General features: G+C 40.0%; 1 protein-coding gene across 13 annotated transcripts in view; it reads left to right on the forward strand.

Moving 5' to 3' along the window:
* CCDC30 (coiled-coil domain containing 30) overlaps positions 1-20,057 on the forward strand; it is a 146,084-nt gene that overhangs the window by 32,741 nt on the left and 93,286 nt on the right. For all 13 annotated transcript variants that reach the window (XR_015157059.1, XR_015157058.1, XR_015157054.1 and 10 more), the window contains exons 7-9: positions 8,322-8,393; positions 12,396-12,511; positions 14,852-14,950. Coding sequence is in view for 8 of the 13 variants with exons in the window: in XM_086382562.1 (XP_086238688.1) it covers positions 8,322-8,393; positions 12,396-12,511; positions 14,852-14,950 (287 nt within the window). In the remaining 5 variants the exon portion in view is untranslated. The remainder of the gene's footprint in view (positions 1-8,321; positions 8,394-12,395; positions 12,512-14,851; positions 14,951-20,057) is intronic.

Raw genomic sequence — 20,057 nt, forward strand, 5'->3', positions numbered from 1 at the left:
ATTTCTCCCGGCAATCTTAATTCCAGCTTGTGCTTCATCCAGCCAGGCATTTCACATTATGTCCTCTGCATATAAGTTAAATAAGCAGAGTGCCAATATACGTCTTTGACATACTCCTTTCCCAATTCGGAACCAGTCCATTGTTCCATATTTAGTTCTAACTGTTGCTTCTTGACCTACATACAGGTTTCTCAGAGGCAGGTAAGGTGGTTTGGTATTCCCAGCTATTTAAGAATTTTCTGCATTTTAATGTGATCCACATAGTCAAAGGCTTTCGCATAGTCAATGAAGCAGAAGTAGATGTTTTCAGAAATTACCTTGCTTTTTCTGTGATCCAGCAGATGTTGGCAGTTTGATCTCTGGTTCCTCTGCCTTTCCTCAATCCAGCTTGAACATCTGGAAGTTCTCAGTTCATGTACTATTGAAGCCTAGCTTGGAGAATTTTGAGCATTACTTTGCTAGGATGTGATATGAGTGCAATTGTGTGGTAGTTTGAACATTCTATGGCATTGCCTTTCTTTGGAATTGGAATGAAAACTGACCTTTTCCAGTCCTATTGCCACTGCTGAGTTTTCCAAATTTGCTGGCATATTGAGTGCTGCACTTTCACAGCATCATCTTTCAGGATTTGAAATAGCTCTGCTGGAATTCCATCACCTCCACTAGCTTTGTTTATAGTCATGCTTCCTAAGGCCCACTTGACTTCACATTCCAGGATGTCTGGCTCTAGGTGAGTGATCACACCATAGTGGTTATCTGGATCATGAAGATATTTTTTGTATAGTTCTTCTGTGTATTCTTGCCACCTCTTTTTAATATCTTCTGCTCTTGTTAGGTCCATAGCATTTTGTCATTCATCGTGCCCATCTTTGCATGAAATGTTCCCTTGGTATCTCTAATTTCCTTGAAGAGGTCTGTAGTCTTTCCCATTCTATTGTTTTCCTGTATATCTTTGCATTGATCACTTAGGAAGGCTTTCTTATCTCTCCTTGCTATTGTTTGGAACTCTGCATTCAGATGGGTATGTCTTTCCTTTTCTCTTTTGCCTTTCACTTCTCTTTTCTCAGCTATTTGTAAGGCATCCTCAGACAACCATCTTGCCTTTTGGCTTTGCTTTTTCCTGGGGATGGTTTTAATCACCATCTCCTATACAATGTTACAAACCTCTGTCCATAGTTCTTCGGGCCCTCTATCTATCAGATCTAATCCCTTGAATCTATTTGTCTCTTCCACTGTTTAATCATAAGGGATTTGATTTAGGTCATACCTGAATTGTCTAGTGGTTTTCCCTGCTTTCTTCAATTTAAATCTGAAATTTACAATAAGGAGTTCATGATCTGAGCCACAGTCCCTGGTCTTGTTTTTGCTGACTGTATAGATTTTCTCCATCTTTGGCTGCAGTGAATAGAATCAATCTGATTTCGGTATTGACCATCTGGTGATGTCCATGTATAGTCTCTCTTGTGTTGCTGGAAGAGGGTGTTTGGTTTGCTATGACCATTGCGTTCTCTTGGCAAAACTGTTAGCCTTTGCCCTGCTTTATTCTGTACTCCAAGGCCAAAATTGCCTGTTTTACTCCAGGTATCTCTTGACTTTCCACAATAAACTGTGGAAAATTCTGAAAGAGATGGGAATACCAGACCACCTGATCTGCCTCTTGAGAAATCTGTATGCAGGTCAGGAAGCAACAGTTAGAACTGGACATGGAACAACAGACTGGTTTCAAATAGGAAAAGAAGTACGTCAAGGCTGTATATTGTCACCCTGTTTATTTAACTTATATGCAGAGTACATCATGAGAAACGCTGGACTGGAAGAAACACAAGCTGGAATCAAGATTGCCGGGAGAAATATCAATACCCTCAGATATGCAGATGACACCACCATTATGGCAGAAAGTGAAGAGGAACTAAAAAGCCTCTTGATGAAGGTGAAAGTGGAGAGTGAAAAAGTTGGCTTAAAGCTCAACATTCAGAAAACGAAGATCATGGCATCTGGTTCCATCACTTCATGGGAAATAGATGGGTAAACAGTGGAAACAGTGTCAGACTTTATTTTTCTGGGCTCCAAAATCACTGCAGATGGTGATTTCAGCCATGAAATTAAAAGGCGCTTACTGCTTGGAAGGACAGTTATGACCAACCTAGATAGCATATTCAAAAGCAGAGAATTACTTTGCCAACAAAGGTTCATCTAGTCAAGGCTGTGGTTTTTCCTGTGGTCATGTATGGATGTGAGAGTTGGACTGTGAAGAAGGCTGAGCGCCAAAGAATTGATGCTTTTGAACTGTGGTGTTGGAGAAGACTCTTGAGAATCCCTTGGACTGCAAGGAGATCCAACCAGTCCATTCTGAAGGAGATCAGCCCTGGGATTTCTTTGGAAGGAATGATGCTAAAGCTGAAACTCCAGTACTTTGGCCACCTCACGCAAAGAGTTGACTCATTGGAAAAGACTCTGATGCTGGGAGGGATTGGGTGCAAGAGGAGAAGGGGACGACAGAGGATGAGATGGCTGGATGGCATCACTGACTGGATGGACGTGAGTCTGAGTGAACTCCGGGAGTTGGTGAGGGACAGGGAGGCCTGGCGTGTTGGGGTCGCAAAGAGTCAGACACGACTGAGCGACTGATCTGATCTGATCTGATCTCTTGACTTCCTACTTTTGCATTCCAGTCCCCTATGATGAAAAGGACATCTTTTTTGGTGTTAATTTTAGAACGTCTTCATAGAACCGTTCAGCTTCTTTGGCATTTGTGGTTGGAACATAGACTTGGATTGCTGTGATACTGAATGGTTTGCCTTGGAAATGAACAGAGATTATTCTGTCATTTTTGAGGTTGCACCCAAGTACTGCATTTCGGACTCTTTGGTTGACTATGAGGGCTACTCCATTTCTTCTAAGGGATTCTTGCCCAAAGTAGTAGATATAATGGTCATCTGAATTAAATTCACCCATTCCAGTCCATTTTAGTTCACTGATTCCTAAAATGTCGATGTTCACTCTTGCCATCTCCTGTTTGACCACTTCCAATTTACCTTGATTCATGGACCTAACATTCCAGGTTCCTATGCAATATTGCTCTTTACAGCATCAGACTTTTCTTCCATCACCAGTCACATCCACAGCTGGGTGGTGTTTTCGCTTTGGCTCTGTCTCTTCATTCTTTCTGGAGTTATTTCTCCATTCTTCTCCAGTAGCATATTGGTCACCTACTGACCTGGGGAGTTCCTCTTTCAGTATCATATCATTTTGCCTTTTCATACTGTTCACGGGGTTCTCAAAGCGAGAATACTGAAGTGTTTTGCCATTCCTTTCTCCGTGGACCACATTTTGTCAGAAGTCTCCACCATGACCTGTCCGTCTTGGGTGGCCCTACATATAGCATGGCTCATAGTTTCATTGAGTTAGACAAGGCTGTGATCCAAGTGATCAGTTTGGTTAGTTTTCTGTAACTGTGGCTTCCATTCTGTCCGCCCTCTGATGGATAAGGATAAGAGGCTTGTGGAAGCTTCCTGAATGGAGTGACTGGCTGGAGGGGAATCTGGGTCTTGCTCTGATGGGCAGGGCTTTGCCTACACAAATATTAACTCAAAATGGACCACAGAGCTAAATGCAAGAGTTAAAACTATAAATGTTTAGAAGAAAACATAGAGTGAATTTTTATGATCTGGGCATAGGCAATTATATGTTAGATATAACCAAAAGCAAAAGTGATAAAATAAAACCTAATAAATTGTACTTAATTGAAATTAAAATTTCTGTACTTCAAAAGATACCAATAGGAAAGTAAAAAGACAAACCATGGACTGAGAGAAATGTTTGCAAATCATGTGTTTGATGCAGAACTCATATCCAGACTATATGAAGAATTCTTACTTATATATATTCTTTTATGTTGGAAAAGGCAATGGCAACCCACTCCAGTGTTCTTGCCTGGAGAATCCCAGGGACAATGAAGCCTGGTGGGAAGCCTGGTGGGCTGCCGTCTATGGGGTCACACAGAGTCGGACATGATTGAAGCTACTTAGCAGCAGCAGCAGCAGCAGCATTCTTTTATGTTATTATAAAAAGACAGTCCAACTTTAAAATGAACAACTTGAGTAGACATTTCTTTAGAGAAGGCATGTGAATGGCCAAAAAGCACATGAAGAGATGCTCAAAATCATTGATCACTAGGGAAGTGCAAATTAAATCTACAATGAGATCCCATTCCACACCCACTAGAATGGCTATAATAAAAAAGATAATGTCAAGTGTTGGCAAGGATGTGAAGAAATTGGAACATTGTTGATGGGAATATAAAATGGTGCAGACACTTTGGAAAACAATTTGGCATTTTCTCAAGGTGTTAAGTGTAAAATTATCATGTTACCCAGGAGAAATGAAGATATATGTCCACTAAAAAGCTTGTATGAGAAATTAACACAACATTATAAGTCAACTATACTTCAATAAAATACATTTAAAAAAAAGTTGTATGTGAATGTTCAAAGCACTATTATCTACAGTACTAGCCAAAACATAGAAACAACTTAAACATCTATCATTGGTGAGTGGATAAACAAAATGTATATCCATCCTGCACAGAAAATAGTTAAAATAGAAGACTTGACCCTGCTGTCCTTAGAAACTCCTGTTTGTCAGGTTAGCCCTTGGCTAGCATCTGAGATGGAGAAGGCAATGGCACCCCACTCCAGGACTCTTGCCTGGAAAATCCCATGGATGGAGGGGCCTGGTAGGCTGCAGTCCATGGGGTCACTAAGAGTCAGACACGACTGAGCGACTTCACTTTCACTTTTCGCTTTCATGCATTGGAGAAGGAAATGGCAACCCACTCTAGTATTCTTGCCTGGAGAACCCCTGGGATGGGAGCCTGGTGGGCTGCCATCTATGGGGTTGCACAGGGTTGGACACAGCTGAAGTGACTTAGCAGCAGCATCTGAAAACTTGTATTTGGAGAAGGTTCCCTCCCTCCCCCAATTTATAACAGTGGCTCACTGTGCCTGACCTGTTTGTACAATGTGGTTTATGCTAAAAACCTGCTTTCCTTCTGAGAGTCTGAAATTCTGGTATGTTCTGGGCAGAAAAGTGAAATCGCTCAGTCGTGTCTGACTCTTTGCAACCCCATAGACTGTAGCCTTCCAGGCTCCTCTGTCCATGGGATTTTCCAGGCAATAGTACTGGAGTGGGTTGCCATTTCCTTCTCCAGGGAATCATCCCAACCCAGGGCTCAAACCCGGGTCCCCCGCATTGTAGGCAGACGCTTTACTGTCTGAGCCACCAGAAGGTGGTGTCTATGTAAGTAGCACCCAATAAAAACTTTGGCTGCTGAGTCTGTAATGAATATTCTTGGCAGACTTTTCATGTGAATTGTCAAATTCATTGCTGGAGAAATTAAGCCCATCCTGTATGACTGCTGAGAGATGACTCTTGGAAACTTGTGCCTGGTTTCCTCTGGACTTTGCCTCATGTACCTTTTCTATGTGATTGGGAATGATCTCTTGTAAGATTCATGTTGGTCTCTTACTTCTGGGAGATTCCTCAACTTGCCATTATAGGAGGCCTATCAGCTGTAGCATTGGTGATGAGTAGACCACAGGAGGCAAAGTGATAAAACCTGGGTTAGAGAACGCAAATTCAATAGACTCCTGTGCCCCATACACTTTCTGTATGCCATTCTGCAGTCCTCATACAGTTCTTGAATAGTACCAAAAGTTATTTCTGAAATTTTTCTATTTTGCTATTTCTAGGAACAACTGGTGAAATTCTAAGTATTATTAATTTCAGACATTAATTTTAAGTATTTATGCATGTAATTTCTTTTTACTAAATTTGTAATACCATGCTTAAAAACTTTTAGCTATTCCTTTTGTTTACAGTGGTCCAAACTCTTTAGCATAGAATCTGGTTAGGGAAACAGGGAAAGATTACATGATCAGACAATATCAGGGATAGGAAGAAACCTAAGATGTAGTAGGAATAGTAAGAGGGGACTTTGGGAAAGCTTCCTGGAGGAGGTGACATTTATGCAGAAACTCAGAGGACAGCCATCAGAAAGTATTCCAGAGGGTCACTTGAAATTTGATTGCTAATCATTTGCTCCTTACACAAATATCAGATCAGATCAGATCAGATCAGTCGCTCAGTCGTGTCCGACTCTTTGCGACCCCATGAATCGCAGCACGCCAGGCCTCTCTGTCCATCACCAACTCCCGGAGTTCACTCAGACTCACGTCCATCGAGTCAGTGATGCCATCCAGCCATCTCATCCTCTGTCGTCCCCTTCTCCTCTTGCACCCAATCCCTCCCAGCATCAGAGTCTTTTCCAATGAGTCAACTCTTCGCATGAGGTGGCCAAAGTACTGGAGTTTCAGCTTTAGCATCAGTCCTTCCAGAGAAATCCCAGGGCTGATCTCCTTCAGAATGGACTGGTTGGATCTCCTTGCAGTCCAAGGGATTCTCAAGAGTCTTCTCCAACACCACAGTTCAAAAGCATCAATTCTTCGGCGCTCAGCCTTCTTCACAGTCCAACTCTCACATCCATACATGACCACAGGAAAAACCATAGCCTTGACTAGATGAACCTTTGTTGGCAAAGTCATGTCTCTGCTTTTGAATATGCTATCTAGGTTGGTCATAACTTTCCTTCCAAGCAGTAAGCGTCTTTTAATTTCATGGCTGAAATCACCATCTGCAGTGATTTTGGAGCCCAGAAAAATAAAGTCTGACACTGTTTCCACTGTTTCCCTATCTATTTCCCATGAAGTGATGGAACCAGATGCCATGATCTTCGTTTTCTGAATGTTGAGCTTTAAGCCCACTTTTTCACTCTCCACTTTCACCTTCATCAAGAGGCTTTTTAGTTCCTCTTCACTTTCTGCCATAAGGGTGGTGTCATCTGCATATCTGAGGTTATTGATATTTCTCCCGGCAATCTTGATTCCAGCTTGTGTTTCTTCCAGTCCAGCATTTCTCATGATGTACTCTGCATATAAGTTAAATAAACAGGGTGACAATATACAGCCTTGACGTACTCCTTTTCCTATTTGGAACCAGTCTGTTGTTCCATGTCCAGTTCTAACTGTTGCTTCCTGACCTGCATACAGGTTTCTCAAGAGGCAGGTCAGGTGGTCTGGTAGTCCCATCTCTTTCAGAATTTTCCACAGTTTCTTGTGATCCACACAGTCAAAGGCTTTGGCATAGTCAATAAAGCAGAAATAGATGTTTTTCTGGAACTCTCTTGCTTTTCCCATGATCCAGCGGATGTTGGCAATTTGATCTCTGGTTCCTCTGCCTTTTCTAAAACCAGCTTGAACATCAGGAAGTTCACAGTTCACATATTGCTGAAGCCTGGCTTGGAGAATTTTGAGCATTACTTTACTAGCGTGTGAGATGAGTGCAATTGTGCAGTAGTTTGAGCATTCTTTGGCATTACCTTTCTTTGGAATTCTAATGAAAACTGACCTTTTCCAGTCCTGTGGCCACTGCTGAGTTTTCCAAATTTGCTGGCATATTGAGTGTAGCACTTTCACAGCATCATCTTTCAGGATTTGGAATAGCTCAACTGGAATTCCATCACCTCCACTAGCTTTGTTCGTAGTGATGCTTTTAAGGCCCACTTGACTTCACATTCCAGGATGTCTGGCTCTAGATGAGTGATCACACCATCGTGATTATCTGGGTCATGAAGATCTTTTTTGTACAGTTCTTCTGTGTATTCTTGCTACCTCTTCTTAGTATCTTCTGCTTCTGTTATGTCCATACCATTTCTGTCCTTTATCGAGCCCATCTTTGCATGAAATGTTCCTTTGGTATCTCTGATTTTCTTGAAGAGGTCTCTAGTCTTTCCCATTCTGTTGTTTTCCTCTATTTCTTTGCATTGATCGCTGAAGAAGGCTTTCTTATCTCTTCTTGCTATTCTTTGGAACTCTGCATTCAGATGTTTATATCTTCCCTTTTCTCCTTTTCTTTTTGCTTCTCTTCTTTTCACAGCTATTTGTAAGGCCTCCCCAGACAGCCATTTTGCTTTTTTGCATTTCTTTTCCATGGGAATGGTCTTGATCCCTGTCTCCTGTACAATGTCACGAACCTCATTCCATAGCTCATCAGGCACTCTGTCTATCAGATCTAGGCCGTTAAATCTATTTCTCACTTCCACTGTATAATCATAAGGGATTTGATTAGGTCATACCTGAATGATCTAGTGGTTTTCCCTACTTTCTTCAATTTAAGTCTGAATTTGGCAATAAGGAGTTCATGGTCTGAGCCACATTCAGCTCCTGGTCTTGTTTTGCTGACTGATTGCTCTTTTTTTCTTTTAGCTTCTGCACTTGAGAAGGCTCAACTAGAAATTGAGAAATTGAAAGAAAATTTGATAAAGCTGAAAGAAAATGGTGAGTAATTTTAACAGATATTATAATATTTGATAATAAAACAAACAATAATATAATTTATGTTAAGTAATAGTATTAAACAAAATTTAATAATTAATGATATTACTACTAGTTCTATTATTACTATCTCTACCGTCCTATTATGCTTACTATCACTTGTTGCTTACTAACATATACTCTATCGGGCATTTTGCATGCATTATCTCTAATCCTAATATCAATGCCAAGTTGTAGTATTATTCTAACCATTTCATAGATAAAATAACTGAGTTGTGGCAAGGTTAAATGAATTATCCAGTAAGCTACATTAAGTATTAGAGCTAAATGTCTGACTACAAAACCTTTGGTTAACACAAACAATACGTGTTTTACTGGGACCACTGAGGTTGCTGCTACTAAGTCACTTCAGTTGTGTCCGACTCTGTGCGACCCCACAGACAGCAGCCCACCAGGCTCCCCCGTCCCTGGGATTCTCCAGGCAAGAACACTGGAGTGGGTTGCCATTTCCTTCTCCAATGCATGAAAGTGAAAAGTGAAAGTGAAGTCGCTCAGTCGTGTCTGACTCTTAGCAACCCCATGGACTGTATACAGCCTACCAGGCCCCTCCATCCATGGGATTTTCCAGGCAAGAGTACTGGAGTAGGGTGCCATTGCCTTCTCTGACCACTGAGGTTAAGACACTGTATAATGCATTTAACAACACCTCTATGGGGTCGCACAGAGTCGGACACGACTGAAGCGACTTAGCAGCAGCAGCAGCAGCACCCTCACTTGGCTATGTATAAATGACACTAGCTATAGTGAAATAGAATGAAATTTGAGTATTATAATGATAGTAGCTACAAAAATAATTTAAAATACGTCTACTGGTTTTAAATAATTATAAAACTAGGTTTATTTACCCTGTGATGTTATAATCTATAGTAAGTAACATGTATTTGGTCTTCACCCTAATAAAGGTGTCTTTTGTCATGACATGAAGACTTTTGGAAAGTCCCTAGGTAACCAAAGGATAGGCTTCCCTGGTGGCTCAGTGGTAAAGAATCCACCTGCAGGAGATGTGGGTTCAGTCCCTAGGTCGGGAAGATCCCTTGGAGGAGGAAATGGCAACCCACTCCAGTATTCTTGCCTGGGAAATCCCACAGACAGAGGAGCCTCGTGAGCTACAGTCCATGTGGTCACAAAGAGTCGGACACAACTGAGTGACTGAACACACACACCCACACACACACACACACACACGTTAACAACATTATTTCAGGTCAGGGTAGTTAAGGGTTGGATGAGAATATCTGCTCTGAACCTAACTGTATAGGTTGATTTTTAAAATGTAATTTTATTTATTTATTTATTATTGACTGTGCTGGGTCTGTGTTACCTCACGAGCTTTTCTCTAGTTATGGAGAGCAGGGGCTCCTCTCTATTTGCAGTGCGTGGGCTTCTGTTTGTAGTAGCTTCTCCTTGTAGAGCATGGGCTTTAGAGTACCTGAGGTTCAGTAGTTGCAGCTCCCAGGCACTAGCGCACAGGCTCAATAGTCATGGTGCTCGGGCCTAGTTGCTCTGTGGCATGTGGGATTTTCCTGGATCACGGATAGAATTCATGTCTGTTGCATTGGCAGGCGTATTCTTTACCGGTGAGCCACCAGGGAAGCCCTAGCTTGATGTTTTAAAAAACAAAAAGCCTATATTCCATTTGTGATAAGCAGAACAGTACTAATTTTAGTGACCTATGTAAAACTGTATTTTGAAGATTTGTGAAAATTAAAAATACTGGTAATATATACTATAGAGAAATAGACAATGCCATTGTGAAAGTATAGCTTTGTACAATCTTTCTGAAGAATAATTTGGCAGGCTCTGTCAAATTTTTTAAATGCGCATGTCTTCTGATCCAGCTATGTCATTTCTTTCTAGGGATTTATTTTTGGGGAAATAATGTCATAAGGACTTAGAGATTGATGAACAAGGAAAATCCTTATATAATTGTTTACAAGAATAAGCATTGGCAGCAAACCTAAATCTTCATCAGTAGGGGGAAAGTGACATTGAAATGGCAATTTGGACAGTGGCTTACTATGCAGAACAAGATGAGGTACTGCATTAACAAATCATGGTATGTTAATAAGATGGACTCAAAAGGAACAAATTATCAACAAAATACAGGTGAATCCCCCCAGTACTGTATATATTGAGTGAAAGTAGCCTGAAACAAACATGTGTATTGTAAGATTTAATTTATATGAAAACCAAGAATGAGCAAAACTATTAATAGTCTCTGTGATAGAAAGTGGCTGTAGGGTTGGGTGGGAGTGGAGAACCGACTGAAAAGGATTTGAGGATATATTATGGTTTGATGAAAATGTTCTGTATCTTTTGGAAGGCAAATTCACAAGTATATAAAATTTTCAAAATTCATTAAACTGAGCACTTAGGATATGTTTGCTATATGGTGTATAAATTATACCTCAATTAAAAAATAGTTCCACATAAGATGACACTAGGTATACTATCCTGTAAAGATGTCCGTGATGTATTCACAGGCAGTAAATTTGCAGACGGTGTTGTGGAGCACTGTTCGAATTTTTTTAAACTGCATATGCAAAGGTTAGAACAAATCTTGCCTTCCATATATGTATATGGATTGTGAATTACTTTTTTTTTCTTTTTGGCATGTTTTCAGCATTTTTCAAGTTAAAAATTCACATGCTAAGGAGAAAAGGGGGATAGCAAGGGAAACAAAAAAATTAAGAAAGAAAAAATCAATACAAGTTAAAAACCAAACAGGCAAGGAAGAAGGAAGACAAAGGAAACTTTATAGCAGAAAAAGAAAAATAGGAGAAACATAAGTGAAAAAAAGAAACAGCTGCTGATCCAAGAAAATTACTAGCAACAAGTTTATACTATTGAAACTTTGATGAGTGCTACAAAGAGCAGATCTCAACATGAGGTGCTGAGGTGAGAGTGGCCTACAGGCAGAGGAGAAAGATGATTTGGGTGAATTAATCTGATTTCACTTGGCCAGTCTGTTCACTGCTCCTAGCTCAGTGCATCAGCTGTCTGTGGGGTCCTACCGTTAACAAGTGCAGGAGAAGTACCAAGGAACACAAGAGGTGTGTAAGAGAGACTTCCCAGGTGGTGCTTGAGGTAAAGAACCCACCTGCCGATGCAGGAGATGTAAAAGCTGCAGGTTCAATCCCTGGGCTGGGAAGATCCCCTGGAGGAGGGCATGGCAACCCACTTCAGTACTCTTGTCTGGAGAATCCCATGAACAGAGGAGCCTAGTGGGCTACAGTCCATAGGGTCACAAAGAGTTGGACATGACTGAAGCGACTGAGCATACACGCATGTAAGAGAGATGGGACCACAGGAGCCTAGGAAGATGATTTTCTTGGTCATTTGGGTTTTAGAAGGCCGGTTCAATTGTTTTAAAATTCCGGGTCCTGGAAGAACCTCTATTGCTGGAAACACTGCTCTGAAAAAGTCCAACTCACTAGACCGGCATGAGAATTGACAAAACATTCTGTTCTGTTTCGTGAGTTGGTACAACATTCTAGGGCTGGACTTGAGAGTCTAGCAGCTCTTCTTTGCGGAGAATCACATGTGCAGAGACATGGTAGAACTGACAAGAAGAGCAGGAAATAGCACTTCCTCCATTTTTAGACTTAATGCCCCCAAATTAAAACTTCAATCCATGGACTTCTTTGGTTGTCCAGTAATTAAGAATCTACCTGCCCATATAGGGGACACAGGCTGGATCCCTGTCCAGGAGGATCGCACATGCCATGGGGCATCTAAGCCCGTGTGCCACAACTACTGAGGCTCTGCTTCACAAGAGAAGCCACTGCACTGAGAAGCCTGCACACCTCAGCGAAGAGTAGCACCCGCTCTCAGCAGCTAGAGAAATACCACGCACAGCATCGAAGACTAGTGCAGCAGAAAATAAATAAATTAATTGGAAAAAACTTCAGTCCAATTGAATCAATTGCATTTTCTTTGTTTTAGACTCAGTTGACCTACGGAAAGCAAAAGAACATAATCAGAGACTGGATGAGGAAATTCTGGCTCTAAGAAATCGGGTTCGATCACTTGACTCAGAAAAAAAAGTACTTGGAGAAGAGGTAAGTTGTTTAATTAAATTTGTTCCTAGAGTTAATTTAAATGTGTATAAACTAACAGCAGTTAGAGCCGCCTAGATGGATAATACATCATCCATTGGTCATTAGTGAAGTCTGATTCTGGTGGCTATAACATGGCAGGTAGATGCTATACTTTGACCTGGACGCTTTGTATCAGTGTTTCTGCTTCATACATTTTAACCACATATGCTGAACAGTAATGTTATTGCTATTGTGCTTCAATAGGATCTTTTCTTTTTAATAAGGATTTAGATAATAGTTTATGCTTTTTACATTTACCAAAGTTTGAGTTTGTTAATACTAAACACTTAGTTGTATTATGTTTTTGAATCATTTTTAATATGCACTTCCAGGTTCTAGATATACTATGCTGCTGCTGCTGCTGCTAAGTTGCTTCAGTCGTGTCCGACTGTGCGACCCCATAGACGGCAGCCCACCAGGCTCCCCCGTCCCTGGGATTCTCCAGGCAAGAATACTGGAGTGGGTTGCCATTTCCTTCTCCAATGTGTGAAAGTGAAAAGTGAAAGTGAAGTCGCTCAGTCGTGTCTGACTCCTAGCGACCCCATGGACTGTAGCCTACCAGGCCCCGCCGTCTATGGGGTTTTCCAGGCAAGAGTACTGGAGTGTTATGTCACTTCAATTTTAGTTCTATTCATTTCACAGTCATCTCTCTGGTATGTAATACAATGCCTGGCACACACTCTAAGTGCTCAAGAAATTTTGTTGCAAGAATGAGTAGTTATTCATTAGGATGGCTATTATCAAAACAATAAAAAATAACAAATGTCGATGAGGATGTTGAGAAATTAGAACCCTTTGTATATCGTTGTTAAGAATGTAAAATGGTTCAGACACACTCGAAAATGGTATGTACTCCCTTTAAAAAGTAAACATAGAGTTACCAGCAGTTCTGCTTCTGGTTATATACCCAAAAGAATTGAAAGCAGGCACTTGAAGAGATTTATTCACTCATATTCATAGCCAAAAAGTTGAAGCAACTCAAGTATCCATTGACAGATGAATGGATAAACAAAGTATGGTGTGTGTGTGTGTGTGTGTGTGTGTGTGTGTAATAGGGCCTTAAAAAGAAAAGATATTTTAACATATGTTACAGCATAGGTGAAACTTGAAGCCACTATACTACTTAAACAAGTCACATAAAGACAAACAGTGCATAGTTCCATTTATATGAGGTACCTAAAGTGGTCAAAAATCACAGAGATAGAAAGTAGAATAGTGGTTTCTGGGGGGCTGTGGGGAAGGGCAGGATGAGGAGTTATTGCTTAATGATTAGAGTTTCAGTTTTGCAAGATGAGAAGAATTCTGGAGATGGATGGCGGTGATGGTTACATAATAATGTGAATGTGCTTAGTGGTTCTCAACTATATACTTAAAAACGGTTAAAATGGTAAATTTTGTGTTATGTATATTTTATCATAATTTTAAAATGCAATCATAAGAATAAATAAACACTGTTCAAGTTGTCTAAATCTCTATAAATTTGTACATATAATACTGATAAAATATATTCAATGTATTTTAAACATGTTTGTATATGTTTTACATATATATACATATATTTGGACTTCCCTGGTGTCTCAGATGGTAAAGCATCTGCCTATAGTGCGGGAGACCTGGGTTCGATCCCTGGGTCAGGAAGATCCTCTGGAGAAGGAAATGGCAACCCACTCCAGTACTCTTGCCTGGAAAATCCCATGGACGGAGGGGTGTAGTAGGCTACAGTCCATGGGGTCACAAAGAGTCGGACACAACTGAGTGACTTCACTTCACATATATATTTATATATGTTTGCTCAGTCGTGTCTGTGTCTTTCTCAGCCCCATGGACTGTAGCCTATCAGGCTCCTCTGTCCATAGAATTCTCTAGGCAAGAATACTAGAGTGGGTAGCCATTCCCTTCTCCAGGGGATCTTCCCAACGCAGGGATTGAACCTGGGTCTCCTACATTACAGGCAGATTCTTTACCATCTGAGCTACCAGGGAAACCAGCCCCCCACACACACAGAAAATATATATATATACACGCACAAAGAGTTGGAGATGACTGGGCGACTGAACAACAACACACGTACATACATGTGAGATAAAGTTCAGGAAGGGTATATCTGAAACATTGTTACTTCTGGAAAGGGAAATGAAATTGTGGCACAAAGTTATGTGAAGGAAAAGATCACTTTTTAGTCTATATACCTATATATTGTTTAAATTTTTCGCACAGAGAATGTATTCATGTATAACCTATCTATTTTTTAAATAAAGCAACCCCCTCCCACTTTGTATTTAAAATGCTTTTGTATTTCAGGTTGAACAACTTAAAAGACGAACTTGTGAAGCTCAAGAGAATAAGCATCTTGGAAACCACTCTCCTGGAAAACCTGTGGGTACTGAACAGAAAGTAGAGGTAGTAAAGTTCTGTTATTTCTGACTTCTCATTTTGAAGTGAGCTGCATTTTACAGCTGGGCGCTGAGCACGTGCTACTCTTTTCTTGCCCGCCTTTTCCTATTGCCTTGCCAGAGTGTGGAGAAAGAAATTTGAGTATAGAGGATAGGATATGTTTCTATTCACTTCCTCCCCACAGGGAATGATTAATATGAAAAATATAATGGGTTTTGTTAAAGAAAAAAGAGTCTTACAAAAATATAACCAATATGGGCATTTTTAATCGTCAAAATGAAGTTGCTTTATAGCCTCAACCAGTGGTGAGGAGTGGGGAGTGGGAGCCACATATCAGAGAAAACTAAAATATGGTTTAGGCTCCAGTGTGTACAGCTTCCAGTCTTTTCAGCACAGTCAGCCTCTGAAGTGGTGGGCAAAATGACCAAACCCAAGGCAGATTGTAGCAAGAGCCAGTGTGTCATACAGAGGGTGGTTTCAGACTTTCCGCTCAAAGAGAGGTGGTTTTGCTGCAGCCTTTGCTCTTGTACACCTAAGACGAGTAACGTTGCTTGTTGCTGAGCGATCTCCTTCACTGGAGCTTGTCTTTTTTACTGTAACTCCCTGGGCCCTACACCCCCCACCTCCTCAGTATCAAGGAAATTATAGCCACTGGATTTCTTGATGCCCTACCCAAGGAGCCAATGTTCTTCTTGTCTTCCAAAACTCTTTCCTAGGCAATAATGCATTTTGTAGGAAGGAAGGAAAGGAGAAAAGGTAGGAAGGAAAGAAGGTGGAGGAAGAAAAGAATGAAGGAAGGAGGGTGCTGGAGGGAGGAAAGAAAATGAGGAAGGAAGGGAAGAAGGAATTTCCAGGCAAGATTTCAGGATTCTTTACCAGAATTTCTCCCAGGCAACCCAGAATGGTGGCACTCTGATTTAAAGTTGATTTAATTAACTTCTTATTTATCCTTCTTTATGAATAAAGGTATACATATGTTCATTCATATAGAAGGATTTTGAATATTTATTCAGATTTCCTCCTTTCCTTCCTTTTCTTTTTTTCTTTCTGTTTTTACTAAAATGCCTCTGGAGATCCTTCCATATCATACAGAGAGATCTCCCTCATTGTTTAGAGCAGCTAGCATTCTGTTGTGTGGATGTACTATAATTTATTTAACCAGTCTCCTGTTGATGGGCACTCGAGTTATTTCTAGTCCTTTGCATATTTATACAGGTGTTTCTGTAGGATAGAGTCACAAAAATGGGATTATAAGGGTGGAGAGTAGATGCATCAGTCATTTTGGTCAGTGTTGCCAGATACTGCCCAGTGGAAATTGCATCATTTTCCTTTTCCCTCAGCAGTGTATGAGAAAGATAGTTTCCCAAAGATTCACTAACTGAATATATTGTCAAATATTTGCATTTAGTAAACATGCAAATGTTTATGAAATCTTTACCAAATGCAAATGACAATGGGTATCTCAGTGTAGTTTTCATTTCAGTCATCTAATGGTAGTGAGATTGAGCATTTTTCAAATGTTTAAAACTTATTTGTTGCTTTTATAAAGTTAATTTCACTAAATATTTAATACAGTATAAAATACGTATTTTAAGAGTTGCGTTCAATGTGCTTTGATAAAGGCATACACCTGTAAACTGCAACCATTGCAATCAAGAAAATAACATATTCGTTAACCTAAAACCTTCCCTCACCTTTTGCTATCAGTGCCTCCCACTCTACCACTTTCTATGACCATACCATTTCTAGAATTTTAAATAAATAGAACCATCTAGTATATACTCTGTGTTTGGCTTCTTTCACTTATTAATATAATAATGCTTTTGAGATTTATCCATGTTGTTTCTTGTATCAGTAGTTCATTTTTAAACTGCTGAGTAATATTCCTGTATGTATAGATATACTATCCATTGTTTATCTAGCCACTGGTTAATAGATAATCAGGTTGTTTTCAGCTATTATGAAACAGCTGCTAGTATTCACATACCAGTCTGTTTTTTCCCTCTTAGATAAATACCTAGCAGTGGAATTACTGAATCACAGAGCAAGTGCATGTTTAATTTTATAAGAAACTGTCAGACTCTCTTCCACTTTGTGGTGAATAATGCTGGTATGAACATCCATGTACACATTTTTGTGTGAACAAGTTTTCATTTTTCTTCAGTATGTACATAGGAGTGGAAATGCTGCGTCCTATATTAACTCTATATTTAATTTTTTGTAGAACTGCCAGACTATTTTCCAAAGCAGTTGTACCATCTAACATTCCCATCAGCAGTGTATAAGTGCTCCAGTTTCTCCATGTCTTACCAACACTCGTTACATTTTGTCTCTTTTATTATAGCCATCTTAATGGGTATGAAGTAATATCTCAGTATAGTTTTGATTTGCATTTCCTGATTGACTATTGATACTGAGTGTATTTTCTTATGCTTATTGGCCATTTCTTGAGCTCATCATTACCTTGCACAGGTCCACATTTCTATCTGGTACCATACTTCTTCAGCCCAAAGAACATTGATTAACATTTCTTCTAGTGCAGATATAGTGATAAACTTTCTGATTTTGTTTTCTTTACAGTAGTAAAGTACATATAACAGAAAATTCACTTCGTTAATGATTTTTAAGTGTACAGTTCAGTGATATTAAGCACCTTCATATTGTTTTTCACCCTTCACCACCATCCACCTCTAGAACTTTCTTCATCTTGCAAACCTGAAGCTCTATACCCATTAAACAATAACCCCTTTTTTTGCCCAAAGTTTGCACTTTCTTTCATCTCAGAGGATTTGTTAACAAAATAAGCCACTCGTTATATACAAATAAATAATACAGATATATGTTAGAGAATTATCTAGCTTACTTTCAACATATTAACAGAGAAGAGAAATAGAAAGAGCAGAGAATACATCAACAAAGTGGGTTTTGACCAACATCCAGACTTAAACAGCGCTGGAAAGTCCCGTGTCACAGCACATCTGGAGTCCCAGTTGGGAAAGGGTCCCAGGCAGCATGTTGGCTCCGTGTGTGAGACTTGAGAGACTGCAGTTCAGGGTTCCCACTTATAATCCCAGGACGGATGCAAACTGATATCGTCATCAATCTGTGACCAAATTGCAAGCCTGGTTTCCTGTTAATGCTGTTTGTTTTGTTTTGTAAAACTTGAAATGTTGCTAAGCCTGGGGTGAGATGGTTGGATGGCTTCACTGACTCGATGGACATGAATTTGAGTAGTCTCCAAGAGTTAGTGATGGACAGGGAAGCCTGGCGTGCTACAGTCCATGGGGTCTCAAAAAGTTGGACATGACTGAGCGACTGAACTGAACTGAACTGAAGCCTGGGGCTTGGTTAGCCAGGACCCCTTCAGGGGCTCAACAATCTCAAGATTCTTCCCCCATCTTATCTACGGTGCTGCAAGTTTTGCTCTCACAGCAGGCAGTCATTCCCAGTCAGGGCAGTGTCCAGGCAGGTTAGAAGCAAGGTCAGAGGCCTTTGTCTCTGAAGCCTAAACAAGACTATTTATTTAAATTCCCTAACACTCCTCATTCTGCCCTTCCCTCCCAGCCCTGGCAACCACCATTCTACTTTCTTTCTCTATGGTTTTGACTACTCTGAGTACCTCATTTAAGTGGAATCATACAGTGTTTTTTTGTGACTTTCTTATTTCAGTTAGCATGAGGTCTTCAAATTTCATCAGTGTCATAACATATATAATTTTAATATGATGTATTAATCTTTTAAATCATATTTAAAAAAGTGGTGTTTCAAGCCATTGTTAAAATACTACTAGCTTTTATAATTGTGCCTATATTTACCTCTACTGAGATCTTTATTTTTTCATATGGCTTTGAGTGACTGTCTAGTATCCTTTGATTTCACTCTATATGAGTCCCTTTGGGATTTCTCATAGGGCAGGTCTAGTGGTAGCAAAGTCTCTCAACTTTTGTCAATCTGTGAATGTCTTCATTTCTTCCCCACTCTTGAAAAGACAGTTTTGCTGGATATGGGATTCTTAGTTGACAGGTTTTTTTCTTTCAACATTTTGAATGTATCAGCCCACTGCCTTCTGGTCACTAAAGCTTCTAATGAGAAATCTGCTGATAATCTCATTGAGGATCCATTGTATATGACGAGTCACTTCTGTCTTGCTGTGCTTTCAAGATTATTTCTGTCTTTGTCTTTTAGTAGTTTGATTCTACTGTGTCTCAGTGTGGGTCTCTTTGAGTTTATCCTTCTTGCAGCTCACTGAACTTGTTGGATATTTATATTTAAGTCTTTAATCAAATCATCATTTTCTTTTGTTTTTAATGGTGACCATGTTTGTGGCCCATCCCTTGTTCTGTCATTCATAAATCAACCTGAAGGAGGCTGCTCTAGGAAGCAACACCAAGATGAACTTAGAATTACAAGAGTTGTTCTTCACAGGGGTGATACCTGTGAAGGATAAAAGGAAAGAGTAGACATGGGCAGGCAAAACCTTCAGGTCATAATATAGTTCTCACATCTGTTCAAGAAAAGAGAAAAAGAAGGAAAATCGGTTAAGAAGAGCCTCAGACAATATTGCAGCCCTGAGAAGTCTAACCCAGGCCAACAGGCGGCTTTGGCACAGTAATAACCTGTAGAAGTTCCACACTGGCCAGAAATGGCCAGGCTTTATTATTCTCACTATGCTCAGTCATTCACTGGAGGCTGCCTAGAAAGAACATGGCATGTTCTTTCTTGAAGTGAGATATGATACCATGTGGCCCTCTGTATCGTAGAATTCTTGACAATAGAGAAGACCCTTATAGAATATTTGGTTAATCTACCTTCCTCTATGATAGACGTTTTCTATGACATTCTGGATAAATGAGAATCTATCTTATTTTTAAAGATGTTCCAAAAAGAAGATCATGCAGTTTTTCTCCCTAAAGTATTAGAAAATTTTTTCTGTCTAATCTCAATTGTCTAGGCTATGATAGAAACCAGTTTTCTTTTCCTTCTCATTAAGGCTTGAAATATGTGTGGGTTCCTAAAATAATAAAGCTTTATATTGACTCTCAGTGATCCTGTCACCTACTTCATCCCAGATAGAGCCAGCTGGAAAGGGGCACTGAGGAACACTGTAAGTAAA

The sequence above is a fragment of the Bos grunniens genome, chromosome 3, assembly GCF_055505025.1.
Source record: "Bos grunniens cultivar Pamir isolate PY7600 chromosome 3, Bosgru_T2T1.0, whole genome shotgun sequence".
Classification (NCBI taxonomy): Eukaryota; Metazoa; Chordata; class Mammalia; order Artiodactyla; family Bovidae; genus Bos; species Bos grunniens.